Here is a 22,792-nt window from a genome sequence, read left to right as displayed (position 1 = left end):
TTTAAATAAATAGATTAATTAAAAAAATAATTAAAAGAAAGCAAGCACTAAACTTCCACGCATATTTTATTTATGCTAAATCAGTCACTGCAATCAAGCCGGATGGAAAACAGATACTTCAATCTTCTAACTGGACATAACAAAAGATTCGCAAAGGAGACAACTTGCAAGCCAATTGCACAAAACAGCTGAGGTACTGTACTTAGTACCAGTGTTGACTTTATACTTTTGGATCATGGGTTTATCCTTAAGGAGCACCTGGCTTTCCCTTTAAAGTGCTTCCAGGAACAAAGCTGCAGACAGTCCAGTTAACATATAAATCCAGGAGGGATTTAATTGGGTGCTTATTTGATGCAACTCATGGGGAAGGTGTCTCATGAAATGAAAGGAGCCAGGGTTCAACAGCAATGCTGTTTTCCTCCAAGCATTCCACACACGCCTCTCAGAAATAGGTCCCAGACCCCGGGTCACGAGACTGCATGAAAGGAACACTTAAACTGAACCCTCCGTCACACATGACGGTAAATGTCTGGCTGAAACGGCATAGTCCCCGATAGCTGTGTAACAGGGACCAAAGAAAAGGTTCAAAAACAGGAACTATCCATGGGAATCCTTGCCTCAGTGTTCTTCAAAACGTACCAACAGCTGATATAATAATATATATATATATATATATATATATATATATATATATATATATATATATATATATATATTTTTTTTTTAGCCTAATTACTGTGTCTGGTACGTAGACTGTTGAAAAGTGCTTTCCCGCAGGCCAGACCCTGCTTGCAGTTCCATCTGTTTTTTCACTTCTGTGCTGCCTCACCTGGCACGTAAAGGGGCTACATTCAGCTTGAATCTTAACCTTATCCCTGAAGCTGAACTGCGGAGAAACATCTACAATTGGGAGAAATTTGCTACTCAGACCATTTGAAGTTGAAATGAAAAACAGGCGCAGCAAACGTCAATCAGTATCCCAGCTTGTGTTATACATCCTAGCTAAACAAAACAAAAAATCAATCAATCAATCTTGATTTCTTCCAATGATTTCTTAGCCTTATTCTTGTTAGTTTGCGGTCATTAGTCATCTGTTTATTTTGTATGGAAACTTATTATTTTTGGTGTCACTTTTTACTGCTGATCTACAGATGCTCAGATATAACCTTTCCTAGTAAATAGCTGTGTGCTAAGCTGTGTCTTATTTAACCTCAAAGGGTTAAGCATGCTGTAATAAAGGAGGAGCTATGAGTCACACCCACCAGGCTGCATCACATGCTGGCCCCTCCCATGGGGGGGGGGGGGGGGGGGGGGGGGGGGGGGTGTCCCGGAAACCTTGTCAGCACCTGATGCGAATTGATGAGCTGGGTGGAGCAAGTGTGAGTGTGCATGTCAATGGAAGCACACTAAAAGGGGGAGGTCTCAAATGTAAAGATATTTAAGATGCTAAAACAGAAGCTACTTAGAAGAAAGTCTACAGAGCTTTCAGGCAAGAGGTGGAAAGAAATGCACTTAGTCCAGCTTCTGCAGGCACAAGTAGTAGTTCAGTATTTGATATAACCTGAAACACTTTTTTGGTTAGCTGACCTTTTTGTTAAACCGATCTAGGACTAAATATATATTTTTTTATTATTATTATTTTAAAAAATATATTTAAATAAAAATGCTCAGAAGAACAATTTTGCGTTTTTTCTCCTTGGGTGTCTCGCTCGCCCTGCTGTCCTTTGCTCAGGTAGGGACGCAGCCGGCCAGGGCTGCTCGCCGCAAGACCCCGGCTGCTGGAGGTGCCAACCTGCTCAAGCACATTAGCTGCTGTGAGGATGTCAAGGAGCTCACGGTGCAGGTGGCCAACCTGACCAGCATTCTGGCGGAGCTCAGCAAGAAGCAGGAGGCAGACTGGATCAACGTGGTCATGCAGATGATGGAGCTGGAGAACGGCCACCGGCAGCACGAAGGCCGCATCACAGAGGTGGAGGGCAAGTACTCCGAGATCAACAGCCGACTGGAGATCATGCAGCTCCAGGCAGCCCAGACCCTCCCACAGACCTCTGCAGGTAACAGCACACTCCATGCTGGGCTACATCCTGTTTCATGCTGCTTGCACTGTATCTGAATAAATAAAGGTTTTGATTGATTGATTGATTGATTGATTAACATACAGCTTCTCAGTGGATATGACAGGACTGGCACAGGATAGGTACTGTGAAAATGGCAGGTGCTTGTTCTGTGCTGCTAAACGATTTTTGCTGTCCTACTTCGACGTGGTGTTATTGTACAGAATTATTTCAATTTTTAGTTGTTTTTCGAACAAATGTTTGTGGGCTTGCCAAAATTGAGAACTATGATAAAGCACGTACCGAAGACAATAATTTAGCAATAGGAAACAAAAACCACCTAACCCAGACATGCAGTGGGTAACTGTGCAGATCAAACTTCACTTATACCAGTGTGAGCCACAGGTGGAAATGAAGCAACCTGGTATTAATAACTGCAGTCCTTTTCACAGCATTGTATTAGCTTCTTCCAGGATTAGTGCAATAGAGGGATGTTAAAGGGTTAAAACACGATTGTAAAGCTACAAATCATTACCGTTAAACAGCACGGCAGTGGATAGTCTCTATTAGTTCTTCACGTTTGATTTCCTCCAATTGCAGTAATACTAATACTAATACTAATACTAATACTAATACTAATTGCAGTAAAATCTTTACTGCTTGATCCCTCTACTGTAAGGGATTTCAATGCGTTCCGCAAGGATTCACACCAGAATAATTTATGCCTGACTCAAGATTATCATTTTCAAATGTACTACCCTGCCAGTTTACACATGATGCTAAAATGCTGTTGTTTTATTTTGATAGCCCTTCATGTTTGATGGACGTACATACTCGGTGATGTCAATGTGTCATGCTATTGGAATTTCTTTGGCTCTAAGAAGCAATAATTACCACATTGCCTTTCTGGCAGAGAGGGGCCAGGTTGCAGACTGCTTTAAAATTACAATGTACAGGCTTTTCACGAGAACCTCACTGGTATTCCAATGTACTCATTCCCAGTAGTAATCTCACAAACAGAACAGCTCGATCAACCCAGTAATTTCCCAACAAAAGCAGGTACTTCTCTTCAAAACTGCAGCGCGGTAATGAATGACAATTATACACAGCTGTTCATCCATGGGTCTGGAATTTCTATTGTGTCTTGTATGAATGCATATAGAAACATAGCACAGCATGTCATTACTGTAAATGTAAAAATGAGTCCCTTTCCTATAACAAAAGACAGTCATCACTTGGCTGGCATTTGTAGTTCTGTTATGCAATGGTAAGTGAATGGTTTAGATTTTCTGCACCCGAAGACTACTTTGTTGCTGAATTAGACTTGAAGGTTGATGCCTTCCAACAAGGGGCTGAAGTTGCTGTTCGATCTTAACTAGTTTGTATTCTGACAGACGGCTGCTGCAATTCATGCTGTGAATTTAATTCCACCATGTAACAATTTTTTTTTTTTTTTTTTTTTTTTTTTGTTCCTGGGTAGTAAGTGTTATTTCCTAATTGCTTATGCCTCAACAGTACAGAAAATTCCCCACAAACTTTGCTTTTGTGACCAGGACAGTGATATTTCAAAATATCACTATTTCCAATGGGAAAACAGGCAAATGTGTGTCTTTTCGTTCACATAAAGTCAGAAAAAAACAACATATGAATCCAAATTAACATGTATTTATACTAAAGTAATACAAAAATGACTACAAAAGATTTAGAAGTGAGTAGTTTTTAGAGATTTACGATTATACTGTATTTACAGTATAATCGTAAATCTTGAAAAACTACTCACTTCTAAATCTTTTGTAGTCATTTTTGTATTACTTTAGTATAAATACATGTTTATACATGCCTGTTATACATGCCTGTTTTCCCATTGGAAATAGTGATATTTTGAAATATCACTGTCCTGGTCACAAAAGCAAAGTTTGTGGGGAATAATAGCCATTTTCTGTACTTTTGAGGCATAAGCAATTAGGAAATAACACTTACTACCCAGGAACAAAAACTGTGTTACATAGTGTTCTTAAAAGGGGTTTCTTTTTCTTTCTTGGCCTTGTTTCAGATGCGATCTACGACTGCTCGTCTCTGTACAGCAGGAGTTATAAGATCTCTGGAGTATACAAACTACCTTCAAACGAATTCATGGGAACTCCTGAGCTTGAGGTAAGCCGATTAAAACTGAAACTCCCGAGAGGGGGACGAGTTCAACCCCAATTAATTAATTATTTTGCAATAAATCAAAAGGCTAACTTCTATATTTTACTTGCAAGCGCTTATGCAAAATTCTAGTCTTTTAACATTCGAAAGAGGTAATAACCGATTCAAAATTCCTATCCCCCCCCCCCCAAAGCCCAAATTCCTGATACATCCGTTTTCTAATAGAGTTTAGTATCTCTTTTTAGGGACAGGCAGCAGTACCTGATACAACAAAATGAAAATAAATAAATAAATATTACACTATTACTGTATCAGTAATACTTACACTATTACTATCAGTATCAAAATATATGATCTAGTTCACAGTGTACCAAAAAACCCCAGATCCTCTCCCCTGAGAAATGTGTGCAGAGGCTCATGCTTCCCTGTGTGACTCGTACTCAGGTACTCTGTGACATGGAGACGAACGGGGGCGGCTGGACAGTGATCCAGAGACGCAAAGTGGGCCTGACTTCCTTCAACCGAGACTGGAAACAGTACAAGGACGGCTTTGGGAACATTCGTGGGGATTTCTGGCTTGGAAACGAACACATCTTCCGCCTCACCAGGCAGCCCACCGTGTTGAGGATAGACATGGAGGTAACTTTCTTTTCTCTTTTTTTTTTTATTTGAGGTGTTTATCACCCCAAATCTCAGCAGGAGAGCTGTTCAACACTGGTACTGTTTGTTATAATGCTCAAGAGAAATGCATTTTTTCCCCCCTTGTTCATAACAAAAAATGATTGCTTACAAAATGTTTATAAAATGCTTTTTGCACTAGGGAAAGATTGTTACATAGTTAGTCCACCACTCATCACTGTTTATAAAAATGAGAACACATACTTAGCACAATTGGGAAACCATTATTGGGTGTAGTTTGCTAGTCTGAGTCACAAAGTGGCGTGGTCTAATGGAGCCTCGTTAGTGAAATGTCTATTTGTGAAAATGTAACTGGTATCCCAAAGTCCACTAAAGCAACACTGCGGCCAAACTGAAGTCAACAGTTTCTACAAACACTGCTTCCCACCCCCGTCAAATTACGAGATTGACCCAGATCACAACCCTTAGCAGACGAGCTAGAACTGCAGAAGTTACACTGGTGTTTGAAAAAGCAAACAGAATCTGGGTGACAACAATACAAAAATCCATTCAAGGGTTTGGTCCCTGTGGTCAAGCTGCTGAACACAAGACACTACTTGCTGGAACCAACACCCATTGGCTCCTTCTAAGGGTGCCCAGAACATCTTTAGTGGTCTCCTGAGCAGTGGAAAGAGCGTGGAGTGATGAATCACATCACTCAAATCAGACATGTTTGGGCCCACTTCTATTGGCGTTGACCAACACTTACAATAAAAAGACACATAACGATGGTAGGTTATTGGGAGGTTTTGGGTGACGCTTCTCAACCAGCCATTATTGAACAGACAGAAGCCTTGAACCAATTGAGACTCTGCACAGCCAGGCTGGTACAAACACGCAGGGTGCCCCAAGACAGCACAAGTATTTACATACCACCTAGGAAACACATAGTAAGAATTGTTGTTTTGATGAAGAACTCACCACGTACCCTTACTAAGCTGTTGTGCTCATTTTTTTATTTTTCTTGCTTTGCTGAAGGACTGGGAAGGTCAAACCCGCTATGCCGAGTACAACTTTTTCACGATCAGCAACGAAATGAACAGTTACAAGCTTTTCCTCGCCAACTACAGTGGGAGCGCTGGCCACGACTCTCTGAGGTATCACAACAACACCAACTTCAGCACAAAGAACAAAGACAACGACAAGTGCGTGGATGACTGCGCCCAGCTCCGTAAAGGTAAGGGAAATACAGATTGTCAACAGACGATTCAGCAAGCGCGTTGCTTCAAAAACACTAGGTTTCAGCCAATAGAAAAGTGAACTCAGACAAAGATACCACATGCTGCAAATGAAATGCTCAGGTCTAGCTTCATTTAAATCATTCTTGCGCAGCACGGTTTCAATGGACCCAGAATATCAGCTATATGGATTTTGTATGGGATAGCATATTGAATGGGGAGGGTCAGAGGTAAGATATACACTCAGAGTTAAGCCCAAAAGCAAAAATGTAAAGGGTTTAGCAGAGACAGCGCTCATTATGACTTCAGCAATATTCTGTAAAAAAAGAAACGGCACATTTCTCTGTCAGTCTAATAAAAGACAAACAAACTATTTCAGTTAGGAATGGATGTACTGAGATTAAGGTAAAAGTAAGTGAAGCAGACAAACGTTTTGGCAACGCCCATGGAAGGCATTAGCAGAAACTGTACACATCCAGCTACAGCGATGTTTGACAGGAATACATTTTGCATTTTACTTTTAGGTGGCTACTGGTACAACTGCTGTACTGACTCCAACTTGAACGGCGTGTTTTACCGCTACGGGGATCACACCAAAAACACAGACGGCATTACTTGGTACGGCTGGCACGGGTCTCACTACTCCCTGAAAAGGGTTGAGATGAAGATTCGTCCTCAGAATTTCACTCCGTAAAACAGACTCCAGGGCAATGGAAAAGGGACAGTGCAACTACCAGCCCAGCAAAACAAGAACACTGCCTTAAAAAAGAAAAGAAAAAAAAAAAACTAAAACAATCTTACTTTTGTGGAATGTTTTCATCGGAAGCTCATTGTAATGTGTAATATTTAATTGGAAAATGCAGTTAAACTTTATTATTTAACAATTTAAAGCTTTCATTGTTTGTGGGTTTTCTTTTTTTGGGGGTGGACTCCTAATAAGCTCTAATAATATTCAAAAGTAAAGTGAACGTACGTAGTATTTTAAAAAGATTTTTTTGTATTATAAAATGACCTTATTGTTCATCAACGTCTAAGACACCTAATGAAAGGAGAGTCATAAGATAAGGGTGTCATAAATTAAACATAGCAAACAGCTTTTTATAGCATCAGCCTAAATTAAAGAAACCGGAAAAGAATATTCAATGAAATATATATTTTTTATTTTTTTAAATCATCACGATATGCAAGTTGAAGCATTCCTGTGCTTGATTTACATGAAAAACAAGCCAATACAAAAGTCCTTGTCTTATGTTTAAATACCTTTTTTCCTTGATGTTATGTTAAAGGGAACAGCTAGAACGTGCAGTACTTTAGACAACCTGTAAGATATATTTTTAAAAACTATAAACCAATTCGCAGTGCCTAATGTGTAAAATGTGTACAGCGCCGTATGGCCATATTCTATTCTAATTAATAAAACTTCTTATTTGTATACCTTGTGCTGTTCTGTTTTATTTGACACGTGGGGATTAGAAATAGTCTACCATCAGGATTCACTCTGTGGAACAGTGTCATAAACAGACTTATTTTAGTGTACGATGGTTATTATGTTATGATTTAAATGGATACAATATCCCCTTCAGTCACTGTGTGTACAGTTCTACCATATCAGGTTTCCTATTTATGTATTCAAAGTTTTGGCAGAGCAACTTATTATTCAAACTGTTTTAAAAAAAACTAAACAAAAAAACACATGTGCAATACTAAGTTACGCAGTGTAAAAGATATTTACTTTAGCGTATGCACTGTGCATGACATGATACTGTTACACTGTCTACACATTTAAAATACACTCGATTTTGCACAGAGAGACTGTGTTAAAATAAACCCATTTATACTATAGGCTGTTTGATACTGCTCTTGCTTGTCATCACGAATGCTTTTATTTTTTAATGTGTGTCTGTGTTATGCACGGGGGCATAACGATACACCAAGGTTTCATCGATTCACAGTGAGACACCCCCAGTTATGAATGGTTGTGACCTTTCCCAGGGAAGTCCCTTCTACCAATAGCACACAGATCAGCCATCTATTTGTATATAAAGATTCCACTGGTATTCAAACGTGAGAACTTGGAGCCAGTACGCTTCACGAGGTACGGGTTCAAAGTGGGGGGCTGGCATTGAAATCTCCTACAGGAATAATCAAATGGTAATAAGGCTGAAGTGACTGAGAATGTGACCTTTGAGAAGCCAGGCATTAATCCATCTTTACAAGCCTTAACAAAGACCTATTCTGACATCTCTCAGTCATTTCACACCACAGTAAATAACTTCTAAATAGGTATTAAATATTTAAATATGCACCCAGGGGCAACAGTCCACAAGTATGACAAGTAAGTTTGTATGTATTAAAATATACAAATCAATAAATAAATAAATACATTTTAAAAGCTTTATAACATAACTGATTATCAAGGATGGAAGTAATTACACACAGCAGAAGTGTTTCTACAGTACTTAGGATTACTTGACTACTTACAGAGACAGTTTAGAATATATTATATTATATATATATTATATATATATATATGATCAACCAAGCAAATATCCAATGTGGGGGGCATTTAGTCCACTCTTTAGTGCCCTTGTTTGACCTTGTGGGTTGTGAGTTGCTGCACCCTCCTCATTCTTAGTGGCTCAGCAGCACGGGCTATATAAGCAGCTCATTAGATGGCTGCTATAAAACGTGCCGTTCTTTTTAAGAGTAACCAGAGTTCTTTGGTCACTGCACATAATCTAAAATAACTCCGCTTTGCCATGAAAAGCAAGCACTGTAAACTGGGATGAAAGCAAATGATTTGTGGCCTTATACAGTTATACCTATATATAGATTATGGCCTAATACAGTTCATTACAGACATTATGAGAGAGAGAGGGCGTTGACATTCACCAAACACCTCCTAAAACTATTCTGCCTAAATTCTGCAACCATCATTCACAGCCTTTGGACCTGACCACAGTACTTGCTCTTTCAAAAGAAGTCATACCGGTTTGTCCTTGCTGTGAAAAGACATAGCAGCATTAAACTGGGGGCTAATTAACACGATTAACTTTAAAGTTTATTTGAAATTCCATATATTACTTCTTGGCAGAGTTCTAAAAGGTATTTACTGTATACAGATGGGCCCCAACACAGACACTGTGCCTACAGGGCTATCTGCTGGCCTGTTGTACAGCAATAGAATCATGCAAATTTACACTTTCGCATTTCCAATAAAATAAAATAAAATAAAATAAAACAAAACTAACCAAATCTAAAAAGCAAACGTCTGCAAATTAGTCATGGTCTGGCAGACTAGATGCCCATATTTCAAACTGCCCTGAAGGAGAGAATTCCACTTTGAGGGTACTTCTTGCATTACTGCAGGCTAGAACATGAATCCCACATCTCTTTGCACTACCGAACTTACAAATACACAGAGACACTCTGCAAAGATTCATTAAAACATTACGGTTTGTTTTAAATGTGCTCCAGATCAGGTTAATTCCACTTAACAATCAATGAGATTAGGGGGTTCCTGAACCACAACCAGCACACAAAGCAATGGCTGAAATTAACAATGACCTCCACATTTCTTACAGTGCCCTGTTCCCTGTTTTTGGCCAAGCAATGCTATGCAAATATCATCACAAAGAGCTCGCATCACTTGATTTTCAAAAAGACAATCGTTGAATTGACAATAGAACTGGCAGAAGGCACCGATGTCGTAGTCCACCTATCAACAGTCCAAAGCACCTTTGACCATTGTTCTATAGTCCAATTTCTGTGTTCTTGTGCATGTTTTAGCCTTTTAGTCTTGTTCCCCTTTCTTAACAGAGGTATTCTTACTGCAACACATCCTTTAAGTCCTGATTTCAAGAGTGACCTTCGTACTGTTGATCTGATGGACGACACCTGTGCCTTCTGCCAGTTCTGCTGTCAATTCAACGCTTGTCTTCTTTCTATTCCTTAAGGATATTATCTTCCAGTATTGCTCATCCTTGTTAGACAGCTTTTTGGGTCTTCCAGTCCTGGGTTTGTCAATTACAGATGATGTTTCTCTGTACTTGATTATGCTTCAGATACCACACCTTGAAAATCGAGTGATGCCAGCTATTTCACTCAATGTTTTTCCTTCTTTATGCAACTTTATGTCAAGGTTGTTATAATAGTAGAAAACACTAGTGGAGGCTTTGCGTAAATTGTTGATAATATAATAATGCATACATAATGCATCAGAGTAGAAAAATGCAACATGTATAAGACTTTTGCACAGCAGTGTGTGTGTGTGTGTGTGTGTGTGTATATATATATATATATTTTACTATACACACACACAAGCCTTTTTTCAATACATATATTGGAAAATTTGAGAACCACAATTTCACCTCAGGCTTTTAATGTGTCTGACCTGTTTTTATGCACTTTGCGCCTTTGAAGTGAATAATAGCTTCCATAAAGTTAAAAACAACACCAGGCCCTAGGTTAGTGAAGGATCTAATTATTTAAGTCTGCAAGTAGCTGCTTCCATGGGCAGTCATAAGCCTTTTGTTCCAATAATTTTACTTTTATAAGAAATCCTGGAGGGGTGAAAACCAGATGGACAGATTAAAAGCAGTGCCCTGCTGGCTTCGATTAAGCATGTGAGAAACTGAAACCATGCTCAGGGGCCGAGACAGACACCGGATGAAAGGGGACAAAAAATGGATTCAAAGTCTGAAAATAAAGAGGCGCCCAAAACCTGAGCATTAAATGGGAGGGTTGATGAGAGGCAAAGACTGGTCCAACCACCGCGAGTGAAATAGCTTCTATAAACATTCTGCCCAGTCTCATTAATTATCAAAAGAAATATTACCAAGGGGTCAGCCAGAAGTCATAACAGGGAAAAGCCACCGACAGCAGGAACATCTGGCAGTTTTGCCAATTGGAAATTATTAACGCTACTTTTCAAACGTGCAGTATTTAGTGGTACGGTGTTCCAAAGTTTGATGAATAACGAACAACAGGAACAAGGGCTCTGGCAGGTTATGTGTGACTTTTCCGTTTTCAGCTCCAGTCATTTGGGGTCAGAGAGAGTAAAAAGTCCTCAAGTCAGACGTTGACTGTCTTATTGTTGACTTTGTTAACTGGCCGAAGCTAATCTCCACAGAGACTAAAGGTCTATTTCCTTTCAGTTTTATTCTTTAGCAGGAATGCTGATGGCTCAGTGGGGGAGCCCATACCCAGAGTCCGAAAGGTCAAACGGTTATAACCTTGCCCGAGGATAGCTTTCTTCCTCCAACAAGCACATGGGAGGTTGTGTGCTGTCACAACATCCTTCAGATGGCTCTCCTCCCTCATGTCAAAGAAGCTCACAGGGGTTATCGACCCTTCTGCCAATGTCAAACGCCTTCCACTTCTGAATCTCTCTGCCTACAAACCCGAGGCCTGAATCGGGAAGGTGAAAACGCTGCAAGTGAATCTCATTAGTGAGCCCCTCGGCGTGGCTGGTGAATCCGCTCTGCACCTACCTGATCAGGGACTCCAGGATGAGAGGGGACGGCTCCTTCTGGAACTCAAGCTCCTTGTAGTGCAAGGCTTTGGCATAGGCCCGACACTTAGCCGCTCTCTCGCCCAGCAGGACGATGCCATTGTCGTCTCTCAAGGGCAGCGGGCCCTGCAAAGGAGTCAACAAAGGATTCACAAACCCATCGTGTTATATACCCGCCTCTGTTTTCCGTAGCCCTTTTATCATTCATGCCTCGTTTCTAGTGCCTTTCCCCAGGTACAGCGGAGGTCGAGGCGAGGTGTTGTTAAAGACGACTGTGTTTCAAGGAAGTCAGTGCGGCAGTAAAGGACATACTGAGGCAGTAAAAGTTCAAGTTGGATTGTGGGATTGATTGAATATTTATGCAAACAAGCGAATTTACTTCAGGTCTTTACACAGCTGTCAGTTGTCTTATTAATGAGGTTTCGTCATGTAATAAGAGAAATGCAGTGAAAAACAGCTGCCGTCGTTCAAAACAGTTTGTCTCTGTAGCCATGGTACAGCCGAGCGTCACTGGAAACACCCTCCAGCTACACCTCACCCAGACCATCCAGCTCCGCGATACTGGCAGTACAAACAAGGTTTAAGTCTCTCCTACATGGTGGTCTGTACTGTCAAGGGATGTACTTTAGCAAAGAGAACTAGAGGAAAAAAAAAAAAATCTGAATTAGTTAAAGTTAAATCAGCCCACTGTCCAATTGCTTTTTCCGAATCTTGATTTTGAGCCCTGTAATTTATTTGTTTGAAATTAAACCTTCTGGGCTCTGCTTATATTGCGCAGTTGATTAGGATACCTCCTTTATGTAGACTTTGCTTCCAACACTGGCAAGCACCAATGGCCAGGATTAAATAAAGAACCGTTCATTTTGGAAGGAAACGCATTTTCCTCACAATCACAACGGTATTCAAGTCGATTATTTTCTACATTTTTCACAATTAAAAAACAGATGCATGGTTCAGAAGATTAAATTCAAGTTAAATGAGTCATTTGACTGGGGATTTTTGGAAAATAACATGAATGAGCTGTATTATTTTTTTTTCCCCCCCGGGGTAAAAAATAAAATAAAAAAAACACAAATGTTCTGGTGTGGGTTTTGAACTTATTTTGAAATAATGCAGAAGCCATATGACATTTTTTAACAAAGCATTTATATTATTCTTTGTTATATGTTACTATTACTCTGTATATTACTATTATATATAAAAAGAGGCCATACATTGTAGTAGAATAAAAGAATGATACTGATTCATCATTTGAGATCACACTCTCCTGTTGTTACAATGAAGCTTCTCACACTGCAAGGCTTTTGGGAATTTGCCTTGTGGCTCACCTAAATGGGTGCACCAAAAACTACAGCTGTAGAGCCACAACAATGAGAAAACATACACATACTGCAACTCCTTTAAGGACGTTACAACCGAGACAGTTTATTACAAAGAGCGCAGAGGTCACAGATGAACTTCTAACACCTTAAAACTTTCGCAGTGATGGGGGTATTTAAAGTGAGCAGAACTAACATTGCAAAACTAAAAACTGTCCAGGTGGGTTTGTTTTTATTTTTAGCAACTGGAACAGCTGCGACTTATTGCGCTGGAGTAGAAGCTGTGTCGGGGTCACAGCGCCCCCCTCCCCCCTGTAGCCCATTACCTTGTCACTGTGCTCCATGAACTCAGCCAGGTTGAGCAGGGTCTGGGTGACCTCGGCAATGTCCTGTGAGGTCAGAGCCAGCTCGATACTGCGGATCAGCTCGTCCTGCTGCTCCTCGCTGAGCTCCGACCAGCAGGACAGGAAGGCAGCGTTGAACAGGTCTCTGTGGGAGAGGGAAGCATACAGTTTTGTATTATTGTAAAAACCTTTGTATAAGTCTATTTTCTAAAAAGGGGGGAGCGACTTATATACTGGTGTGACCTAAATCCTGAAATTGTTGTCTCCAAAAGACAACGGCGGGGGAGGACTTCTACACCGGTTTTTACGGTAATAGTCCGGTCATCTTTCCTGACTTGGTTTCAGTTCATACTGTTGCTGTGTGATGTAACTTTTCAACAGTGTTGGTGGCACCTTCTCTGTAGCAGACACCGTGACAGCTATACTGTATTGTTTAGATAACTGTACAACCAAGAAATTACCTTTCTGTGGAAAGAATAAGGATGGTAGTGACTTTTTTTTGTTTTTTTTAATAATTTAACATCAAACTAAAGCTGCAAAAAATTCACACCACATGTTTACAATCCATCGTGCTGAAAACTAGTTTTTAAATGGGTGCATTTACACCAGCATCTTACCCAGTGTGTCTAAGGATTCTTATGCAAAGTTTCCTACATCACAAGAACATATGGTCATGTGTTTTTATTCATGTTTGATGACTGGAATAGATGTGGTACAAGCTGAGAGATCTGGGAGGTCCCTGCAAACACATGGAGGTGATCATGCTATACTTGTCTCAAGCTGCTGGGATTTCATATTCCGACCTGCATAACAAGTCATTTGGCATCTCATCCCATTTTGTTCGCCCCCTGGTCTGTTTAAAAGACATATGGATACGATTTTTTTTAGAATTCTTAGCCACAATTTATTTTTCCATTTTGAAAGTATGTGGCTTTCTGTGATCTGGAATTCCGACACATCGAAGAAAAAAAAAAAAAAAAATACATTCAAATCTTTACAGTCCTGCATAAGAACTCCCCATCTGGGTATGTAACCAACATCAGCTGAACATACAATAACGCTGAGCTGATGACTCTGTGCAACTCCTCACTGTGCTCTAAATATCAAGTGCTCCTGTAGTCATCCTCGATCTCAAAATAATGCACGGCTCTCCAGCTAGGAAGCTCTTATGAAGGTTTCAGTCTCATCCCAATTCAATTGTATGAGATGTGTTAAAGCCATGCTTGCTCCACTCAAAAAAAAACACCTTTCTATATTTCATTGGTTTCAGTAACATATACCCTATGCACAATGCCTCTAATTTAAAATCGTTTCAAGACGTGACGGTTGAGCAACACATAGGCACTCTGGATAGGGCAGCAGTCACTGATCTCCAGTTCACTCAAAGTACAGTGTAATTCATGTTTTAATGTTGGCTTAAGTGTACAAAGTCTTCCAATTGGGGCAACGCCTTTGTACCCCGCCTTTCTCGATCCACAGAGAAAAATGGGCACTACCCAAATATGGGAAACAAATAAAGCGTAACTAAACAACTAGTACTCTGTGCTGCTTTTTAATGTGACTGTTACTTCAGAAGGGGTTTCTGAGAAACAAAAACAGCCAAATCTTTTCTACAGAACATCAAGTTGTAATATGATTTTGGAAAACAAATAACAAGATTAGAACTTTGGGGAAATACAGTTACTAGAAATCAGCAATTGCAGCTCAACGTCTGGCTTTTACCAAGCAAGGTCATTTTGTTTTCATCCAACGCAAAAAAAAAAAAAAAAAAAAAAAAGTGTTATGAAAGATCTAACACAGAAAATAAATAAAACCACTTCTGGCAACTGTGAGCAGCCAGCTTTTAAAAGTGTCGGCAGCAGAAGCCATGAAGCAGTACTGTGTTACCTGGCCAGAGGGATGTAGGCCTGAGCCAGGGACCAGCATGATCGCAGGGCTGGGGAGGAGGACTCTTTCAGCAGCACCACACTCAGTCGTCTCAACCACTCCAACCAGTCGTCCTTGGAGACTTTCCTTGCAGCTCCCCATGCCTGTAACCCAAACCCGAAAAAAAAACAAATTACTTTCCTCACGCCTTTCAGGTGCTTATCAGTTTCCACCGGTGCAATGAGAAATGGTCGTGTCACACTGCAGCGAGGACGGCTCTTTCACACCTTGGTTTAGATTCACTACCCTGAAAGAGTACTAAGTACAAAGTCATCCAGTTCAGCTCATTTCTTCCACATGAAGCTAATGCAAAGCCAAGATGCAACCCCTAAACCACTGAAACTTATTTTATGAGAAACCAGACGACCAAATACTACTGCCATCCTACTAGTGAGACCCACACAAAATGTTTTCATCGCTCACGAGCTCATCTGAGAGGTGCACACGCCCTGGTCATCTCTATACACAACAGCGCACTTTATACAATGTAGTCAAACTTTCATGGTTAGGATTTATTTACACATGCAGAACAAACTCCAACACTGATATTACCAACTAGTCTGATGATTTGGTTCTGTTACCAGCCAACTGGTGTTTCATTTATAATAGAACCTTAATGTCACTGTGTGTGCAATCATTTTCAGCCCCCTTGACATTAATTCTGGAGAGTACCCAAGTATGGCGTGCCTGCTAGATGATGATCAAGCTAGCAGTTTGATGTGGGTATCATGCAAGCAGACAGAACAATAAAAGGTAATGATAAAACCTTGAACCTTTATGCGGTGCAGCTGTCTTGCATTATTCGAACGTGCGCTTGGAATTGATTTACCACGGCTGGACTCAGCGAGGTCATGTTAAAAAAATCTTGTGCTGTTGGGAAGAGAGTGGGTATCCAGACTGGGGTCGAATTGAAACGCATCGAGAATGGCTGTCGACATCAATGAGCTGCTACTGAAATCAACTGAGACATGGCTGGCTGGCTGCCTTTAAATCAGAAGAGTTTTGGGATGCTCTTGCCATCATTAGAAGAAACCCCCCTCCCCCGTTTTTTTTTTATCCTTTACTATTGTGGCAAATACATTTTAAATGTGAAAAGAGTTGCACATTGGTCGTAATAATCCAGGTTACAAGTATAAAATGAACAGGATGGGAATAGGGAACAAGGACTTTGAAAAGGATCTCTGGATTACAGTGGAATCATCATTCATAGCATCTCGCCAATGTGGTGAGATTATTAAAATACACCCTACTATGTGAAGGACTTAAAGTCATATAAAGTTACAATTCTCTGCGCAGACATGTCATTTACCCTTAATGGGCTACTTAAATGTCTCAGTGCGTTGTGATGGTGACAAAATATTAAACTGTGCACTGCTGAGATTTCTTGCAGGTACAGCGGGAACAGTGGTGGGTTCATCCGAGTTTATAGGGTAATGGTAAAAGTACTCCTACTAAACCAGCTCATAATAAACCTTCTCGGGGGAGTTCTGAGAAACATGCAAGAAAACCTTTGTTCCTAGCGCTGCAACAGCTGTGTTGCTGTACACACGCTATAACCCTGGAAACAGGCTTCATCTCCCAAAGGCTGATGCACCAAATACATTTTATAGATGCAGAGAAAAAAAAACAGGAAACTGTTGAACACTATGTGTAGCTGGCACCTGGGACTTACAGATGGCTGGTAAGTCTACACTGCTTTACACTTGTTATAGGAACGCTTTGTGTGTTTTTTTTTTTATTTTTTTTTTTTTTTTTATGCACTGCAGCATCACAATAAGAACATCCAAACTCTTGTGCTCTTTGACAGCTGACCTTTTGCAAAGCAGAGGTGCTGACATGGAGTTTCTTCATGGGCCCGGTCTCCACAGGTCCGCTGACCAGCAGGTCGCCCTGGTTGCTCCTCTGCTGGCGATGCTGGTAGATCAGAGAGTCCTCCTCCTCTTCAGCCAACGTGTAACCCTGCATAAAAACACAAACACACACAGAACCGGAGCCCATCAGCAAGGCCACACCAACACAACACCTCAACAACACTGCAGCTTGAGGATTCTGAACTAACTGAAGTGTAAGACCTACCGGCATACTTTAGTAGATCCGAGGTTCTTACAGTTATGCAGTTTTTTTTTTTGGTTTTGGAGCTTGACATTCAGCAGATATCAATGACTGTAACAAGTGGAATGAAACTAAATTCACGTTCAGGTTCTCAGTATCTTTCTAATGACTACAGATTACAGAGAGACACCCCTATTTATCTCCCAGAAGCCCTCACCTTGACAATGCGACATATGAGCACATCGTAGCGCTGGTGGCTTATCCTGTGCTTCTGCATCACCTTGTTCACCATCGGAATGAAGATCTGGTACTGCAGAACAAAAACACACCAAGGTATTCAAAGGCTAAATCATCCAGAAAAAAAAAAAAAAAATGTGGAGAGTGCCAATGCAGGGACACGGGCCTTACCTTCTTGCCCAGCTGTAAGACCAGAGAGGAAAGGGTGTCCATGGAGGTAGTGCGCAGCTCGGGGGTCCCGTCCAGCGTGCGTACGATAGGGTGGATGATCCGGGAGGCGTAGTCGGTGAAGTCCAGGGATTCGGTCAACCTGTCCAGGGTCTCCAAGGCAACCCTGTTATTTCACACGGGGGAAAAAAAAAAAAAAAAAAAAAAAAAACACAAAGAAACACACATGCACACATGGAAAGTTAAAATACAATTGTAATTGGAACTGTAAAACTAAAACAGACTCCTCAACAGCCTTCAGTGCCATTATAGACTTTATTAAAGAGTTTTATTCTTGAATCCAGTAAATGAATATGAAAATACACGAAAACATTTTCTTCCTCCGTGGAAGCTTAAGATTCACCAAGAAATAATAGGCTTGAGTGCCTTAATGGTACTAGTTGAGCATTCCTAACACACCAGCACCTCATCATATAGATCAAGCCAACGCAACACACGAGGAAAACTGACCGACTGCTTTGGATATTAAGATTCCAGGCACGTTTTTCAGTTTTGTTATTAAGGATTCAGGAATGTTTTTCGGAAAGTTATTGCTCACATAATAATACTGTGTAATTTTATTTTGAAAGAGAAGTTGTATTTTTGTTTTATGCTGGGAAATGTGACTGATCCTGAAGCCTGCCAGACTACAGTATAACAGAATCTGCTTCAGTCATCACCATTGCTGCAGATTACTGGAAGCAAACTATTGAACAGAATGATCTGTTTTTGTTCCCAATATCAGAGGTCTAAATCACTCTTCATTCATCAATCTAGGACCAGGAGAATTTAATCCAGAAAACTGCTAAAGGGGTCCGTACACGTCAACTTTAATTTGAAACGAAGTCATGCTGGTCAAGTGAACAAACTGTTCCCAATACTTTTTATTATTCACTCGGAGTGGCTCGGTTTGCTCCCAAAATGGAATTACTTTCATATTTCTCACTATCTTGATCCATTTTTCTCTGTTAATACTCACTTGCGAGCCTGCAGTGGAACATCCTGGGCATCAAAGAGCTTTACAATGGGTGGAAGCAACAGGTGCAGGTAATCATCCAGGTTTGCACCAAACAGCTGAATAGCGTTTAACAACTGGAACGGAAAGATTTCAATGCATCTTAGGAGAATATTTGCAATGACATTGCCTAACCAGGCAATATACTCGTACAAATCCTTTTTAATACCCACTGTGTACATAAAACGGGTATTACCTCAACCCACTTTTATCCGATTTTATTTTTATTTTTTATTTCGCAGGGGTGAAATAAGAGACGTATTCCTGGCAGAAAAAGCTAAGCTAATAAGGCTGTCCTGAATTGGTTACAGAAGTTACTTTGCCTTTGCTGTGAGCAGTGTTTTTTTTTTTTTTAAATACAATCCTGACTGTTTCAAGATTATTTACACACCATAACATCAGCTGAAAAGGAAGAGTTTTAACAGCGTCCCACGCTATTGCACGAGGAAACTGTAGCTCCCGAATGAAAGTTGATTTTTTATTTTCTTTTTATTATGATCCGTGATGTGTGAACATGACCACTAAAATAATCAAGTTGAAAAATGCACTGCTGTACCGTAATGCAGTGTTTTGTAACACTTCAAGTCAGGGCTGTCCAATCACGGTCTTGGAGGGCCATTCCACTCCAGGTAAAATTAGATAATTAACTACTTTAGGGTCTAGATGGAGGTTTAATTGGTCAATTAAACCATTTAGAACAGGGTTGGAACAAAAACCAGGACCAGCAAAGCTAACACTGACCACTCCTGCTTTGAGGTTACCACTACTTTTCGAAAAGCATTGTTAAGTAACAAATATAACCTTGATTTCAATATATTGCTGCAATACATACAATAGGGGATACAGCAAAGTTAAAGTAATGTGTTTTTTTCTTCTGGTTTTTGTTTCAGCCAAGCTCTTAGTTACCAATTATTGGCTAAATTAGTCAAGATTAACATGCGTTCCAGATCTTTAGCTGTTGATGGCACCTATACAGCCTGCAGGATTGGTGCTCTACAGGAACAGGGTTGGAGAACCCTGCTGTAGGGCAGTCAGAAGCCCTTTTAAGGAGGGTATTATTTAAGTTAACTGCACCCCAGACCAGGTCTTCCTCACCTTCACAGTAACGCTGCGCCCCGTGCTGTTGTCATGCATGAAGACGCGAAGCATGTGAGGGATCAGCTGCGACAGGTAAAGTTTGAACTCTCCTCCTAGAGCCACCACGATCTGCTCAATCAGCAGGATGATGGTATTCTGCATAGGGTTGTTTGGGGTCCAGTATTCCTGAGAAGGACACAGTTAAACAGTGGTACATTTTAATTAATACAAATAAAGAAAGATTTGGGAGGGGGAGGCGGGGATTACTGTACTTGAATCGTATTTCAAAACTAAACCACTCCAAATCCCCCCACCCCGGGGGGGGGGGGGGGGATGACGAAAAGAACGAGCCCATCACTGTTTTTCTTGCAAAACCTCTGGGTAGTCCTTTATTGGCTCCTTCATCAATCCTACTCTTCCTGTTCAGGGACTATTTAGACTAATAGGGCAAACAGCCAGTGCAATTCTTATATGATTACGGTATGGAAAGTATCCCTCTATTCAGTAGACAGTAAACAAAAGAAAAGATCTTTTGTTTTATTCCCAGGATGGATGACATTCACATCCATCATAAATCACCCCCCCATGCCAAAAAATAAAGAAACAAACTGAAAAAAATAAATAAAAAGGCTTTACACGCCAGAGCAAAATAATCAGCAAAAATTGCCAACAAAAATCCAATACATGCTTTTCCATACCAACTTCAAAAACAACGTTGACTTTCATATTAACAGATTATTAAGGGAAATCAAGCCCTGGGTTGCATAATCGCGCTCAAAAAGTGTTTCTGGCCCCATGAAGATTGATTCCTAAACATGTTAACTGAGTGAGGACAAGCGAGCATTAAAACTAGGAATGTTACACTACTAAAACCAAGTCCAGGGTTTTCAGCATCACCTAATTGTCAGGAAAATATTTTTACATTTCTTGTTGCATCCAACAAAACGCTGAATCAGTGTTTTGTTGGATGCAACAAGAATCGCATTTGCTAACTGAAAGCACATGCAGGATATAAATTAAAAACACTGAAGCAAACTTACTCTGATCAGGGTAAAAATGTCATCCATGTATGGCCTGATATGGATCTTGACAAAGCAAACCAGCATTCCCAGTTGCTGGAACAAGAACTGGAGAAAAACAAAAAAAACACAACATCTGTTAAATGTGATTTTTGACAAAACTTATAAAGGCTGGGAGAATTTAGATCCTCCAAGTATGAATCAAAAGATTAAATAATGGCGCTAGAAGAAAGAAAAAGTATCAGCATGATGGGCTAATTGACACACGTTGATAATTACATAACATTTGGAGATGGTGATCCAAGGAAATTTGTCTAGATTTGCTGATTTTGCACAGATGACTCTGTACTTAACTTTAAACACTCTGTAATCCCCTACAGGCGAAGCCAAACGTTTGCTCTTAGCAACATGTGCATGGGTACATTTTCTGAACGGAATAAAGCTATTTGAACAATATAAAAACTAGAAAGGTAATGCTCAGAACTATAATGTATTTACTACTGGCGGCAATTATGTTTTATACTGCTGGTTTTATCCTATTCAGAAAACGCACGCTGCTACAGAGTCCAAAGAGTTTGCTGCACACATGGTTTCCATCAAAATCACAGGAGCACTACTGCCTTTGATTATTCCATCATGTAAATCTCAAAGTTATACCAATATAAACTGGGGCTGGCATGTCATGCTAGTGAAATCTACCTGCAGCATCCCTGCATGAAAATAACTAATTGGTGTTAACATGGGAATGGCTTACAAGACGGCATAATAATGAAATAATTGGAACACTGAAAGGAACACACGCACCCTAGTGCAATGTTATGAAGCAGTTAATAGTCCTGTAGTTTCTAGTTTTTAGATGCACTTATAAACCTATAATAGTTACTGTGTGTTTTAACATTCAACCAGTTTCCCCAAGAAGTCTACTATGGTTTATCCCAGAAGACTACATTTACAGACTGCATGTAGCTAAAAGTGGCGAGCTCTTGCACTGTTTGCTCCTGCTACAATCCCATTGTAACGCACCTCCCTGATATTGGCATCACACACTCGAATGACATTCAGGAAGGTTGGCATGACCTGTGGCAGGAACTGCACACACTTGAGACCCAGTGACTTGAAGATGAAGGTGACGGCTTGCACCACCATGGTGTGGTGGTTAGAGAGAGAGGGGTCCCGCAGAATACGCATCAGGGTAACTATGGCAACAGCTGGGTAGAACTCGTCCAAGGGCAGGTTCCCCATGTTCACCAGCATCTCGCTGGTGCTGTAGTCAGCTGGAAAATACAGATGCACATGTGCTGAGTTAACAGTGTGTGGCGCATCAGGAAATAGGACTTCAATTGATGACATAGGAAAAGGCATCAATAGCTATAGGATTTTAATTCCTACATAACTGGCTAAGTATTGTAGATAACCATGCATTTTCAGTAGTGTGTCTTTCAACACAAGGGTTAAAGGTTGATCAAAGCAATCCCTTACAGCTGCAACAGTTAATTATCTAGTCTGTGAAAGGGTGATTCTTCTTGCCATGCCAGCTAAGCCACAGACCCTCAGAATTCCACATGGTTCCCCATCACATCAACTCAAGATCAGACTCCAGTGAGCACGCAGGGGTGCTTGAAGTCTGAAGCGAGGTCAGTTGCTTGGGTTTTGCCGCTCCCACAAGTCAAGTCAGAGGCTGTTGTTAAGGCTCTGAGGACGGCAGTCATGATGTCTGCCTCCTCTAGTCTGGACCGAGTACACCCCAACCGCAGTGCCAGCACACAGCAATCCAAACCGCAAGCAGCAAGCCTTGCACAGCGCCCGCTGGGTTCATGCGGTCTAAACACCTTGTCAGAAAACTTCTTCATTACACAGAAATCAGTATCACCTGTCTAATACAAACACCAGCAATAATCCCTGGCTGACATGAGAGCCGCCCGTGACTAAGCCTTTTATTTTGACTGCGCTGATTAGAGGATCCCTCCGTGCTCCAAAAAGCTAACCTGTTCCAGATTCACGTAAAAGAAAAATACAAAGAACAAAA

At 40.6% G+C, this 22,792-nt stretch overlaps 2 protein-coding genes across 4 annotated transcripts in view; one reads left to right on the top strand and one right to left on the bottom strand.

Moving 5' to 3' along the window:
• Positions 1-22,792, bottom strand: part of LOC121328756 (serine/threonine-protein kinase mTOR) — a 76,965-nt gene that overhangs the window by 40,726 nt on the left and 13,447 nt on the right. For all 3 annotated transcript variants that reach the window (XM_041273794.1, XM_041273796.1, XM_041273795.1), the window contains 10 exons: positions 21,790-22,040; positions 20,788-20,874; positions 19,766-19,933; positions 18,635-18,747; positions 17,620-17,782; positions 17,429-17,521; positions 16,972-17,118; positions 15,121-15,263; positions 13,216-13,378; positions 11,551-11,696 (listed from right to left, as the gene is read on the bottom strand). In XM_041273794.1, coding sequence (XP_041129728.1) covers positions 11,551-11,696; positions 13,216-13,378; positions 15,121-15,263; positions 16,972-17,118; positions 17,429-17,521; positions 17,620-17,782; positions 18,635-18,747; positions 19,766-19,933; positions 20,788-20,874; positions 21,790-22,040 — 1,474 coding nt within the window. The remainder of the gene's footprint in view (positions 1-11,550; positions 11,697-13,215; positions 13,379-15,120; positions 15,264-16,971; positions 17,119-17,428; positions 17,522-17,619; positions 17,783-18,634; positions 18,748-19,765; positions 19,934-20,787; positions 20,875-21,789; positions 22,041-22,792) is intronic.
• LOC121328759 (angiopoietin-related protein 7-like) lies at positions 1,456-7,490 on the top strand. Its single transcript, XM_041273798.1, has 5 exons — positions 1,456-2,054; positions 4,108-4,208; positions 4,647-4,841; positions 5,859-6,057; positions 6,583-7,490. The coding sequence occupies exons 1-5, from the start codon at positions 1,664-1,666 to the stop codon at positions 6,750-6,752; spliced, it is 1,056 nt and encodes a 351-aa protein (XP_041129732.1). The 5' UTR covers positions 1,456-1,663; the 3' UTR covers positions 6,753-7,490.

The sequence above is a fragment of the Polyodon spathula genome, chromosome 16 (genome assembly GCF_017654505.1).
Source record: "Polyodon spathula isolate WHYD16114869_AA chromosome 16, ASM1765450v1, whole genome shotgun sequence".
Lineage (NCBI taxonomy): Eukaryota > Metazoa > Chordata > Actinopteri > Acipenseriformes > Polyodontidae > Polyodon > Polyodon spathula.
Note: the sequence above shows the minus strand (reverse complement) of the source record. Positions and strands in the feature narration are given on the sequence as shown.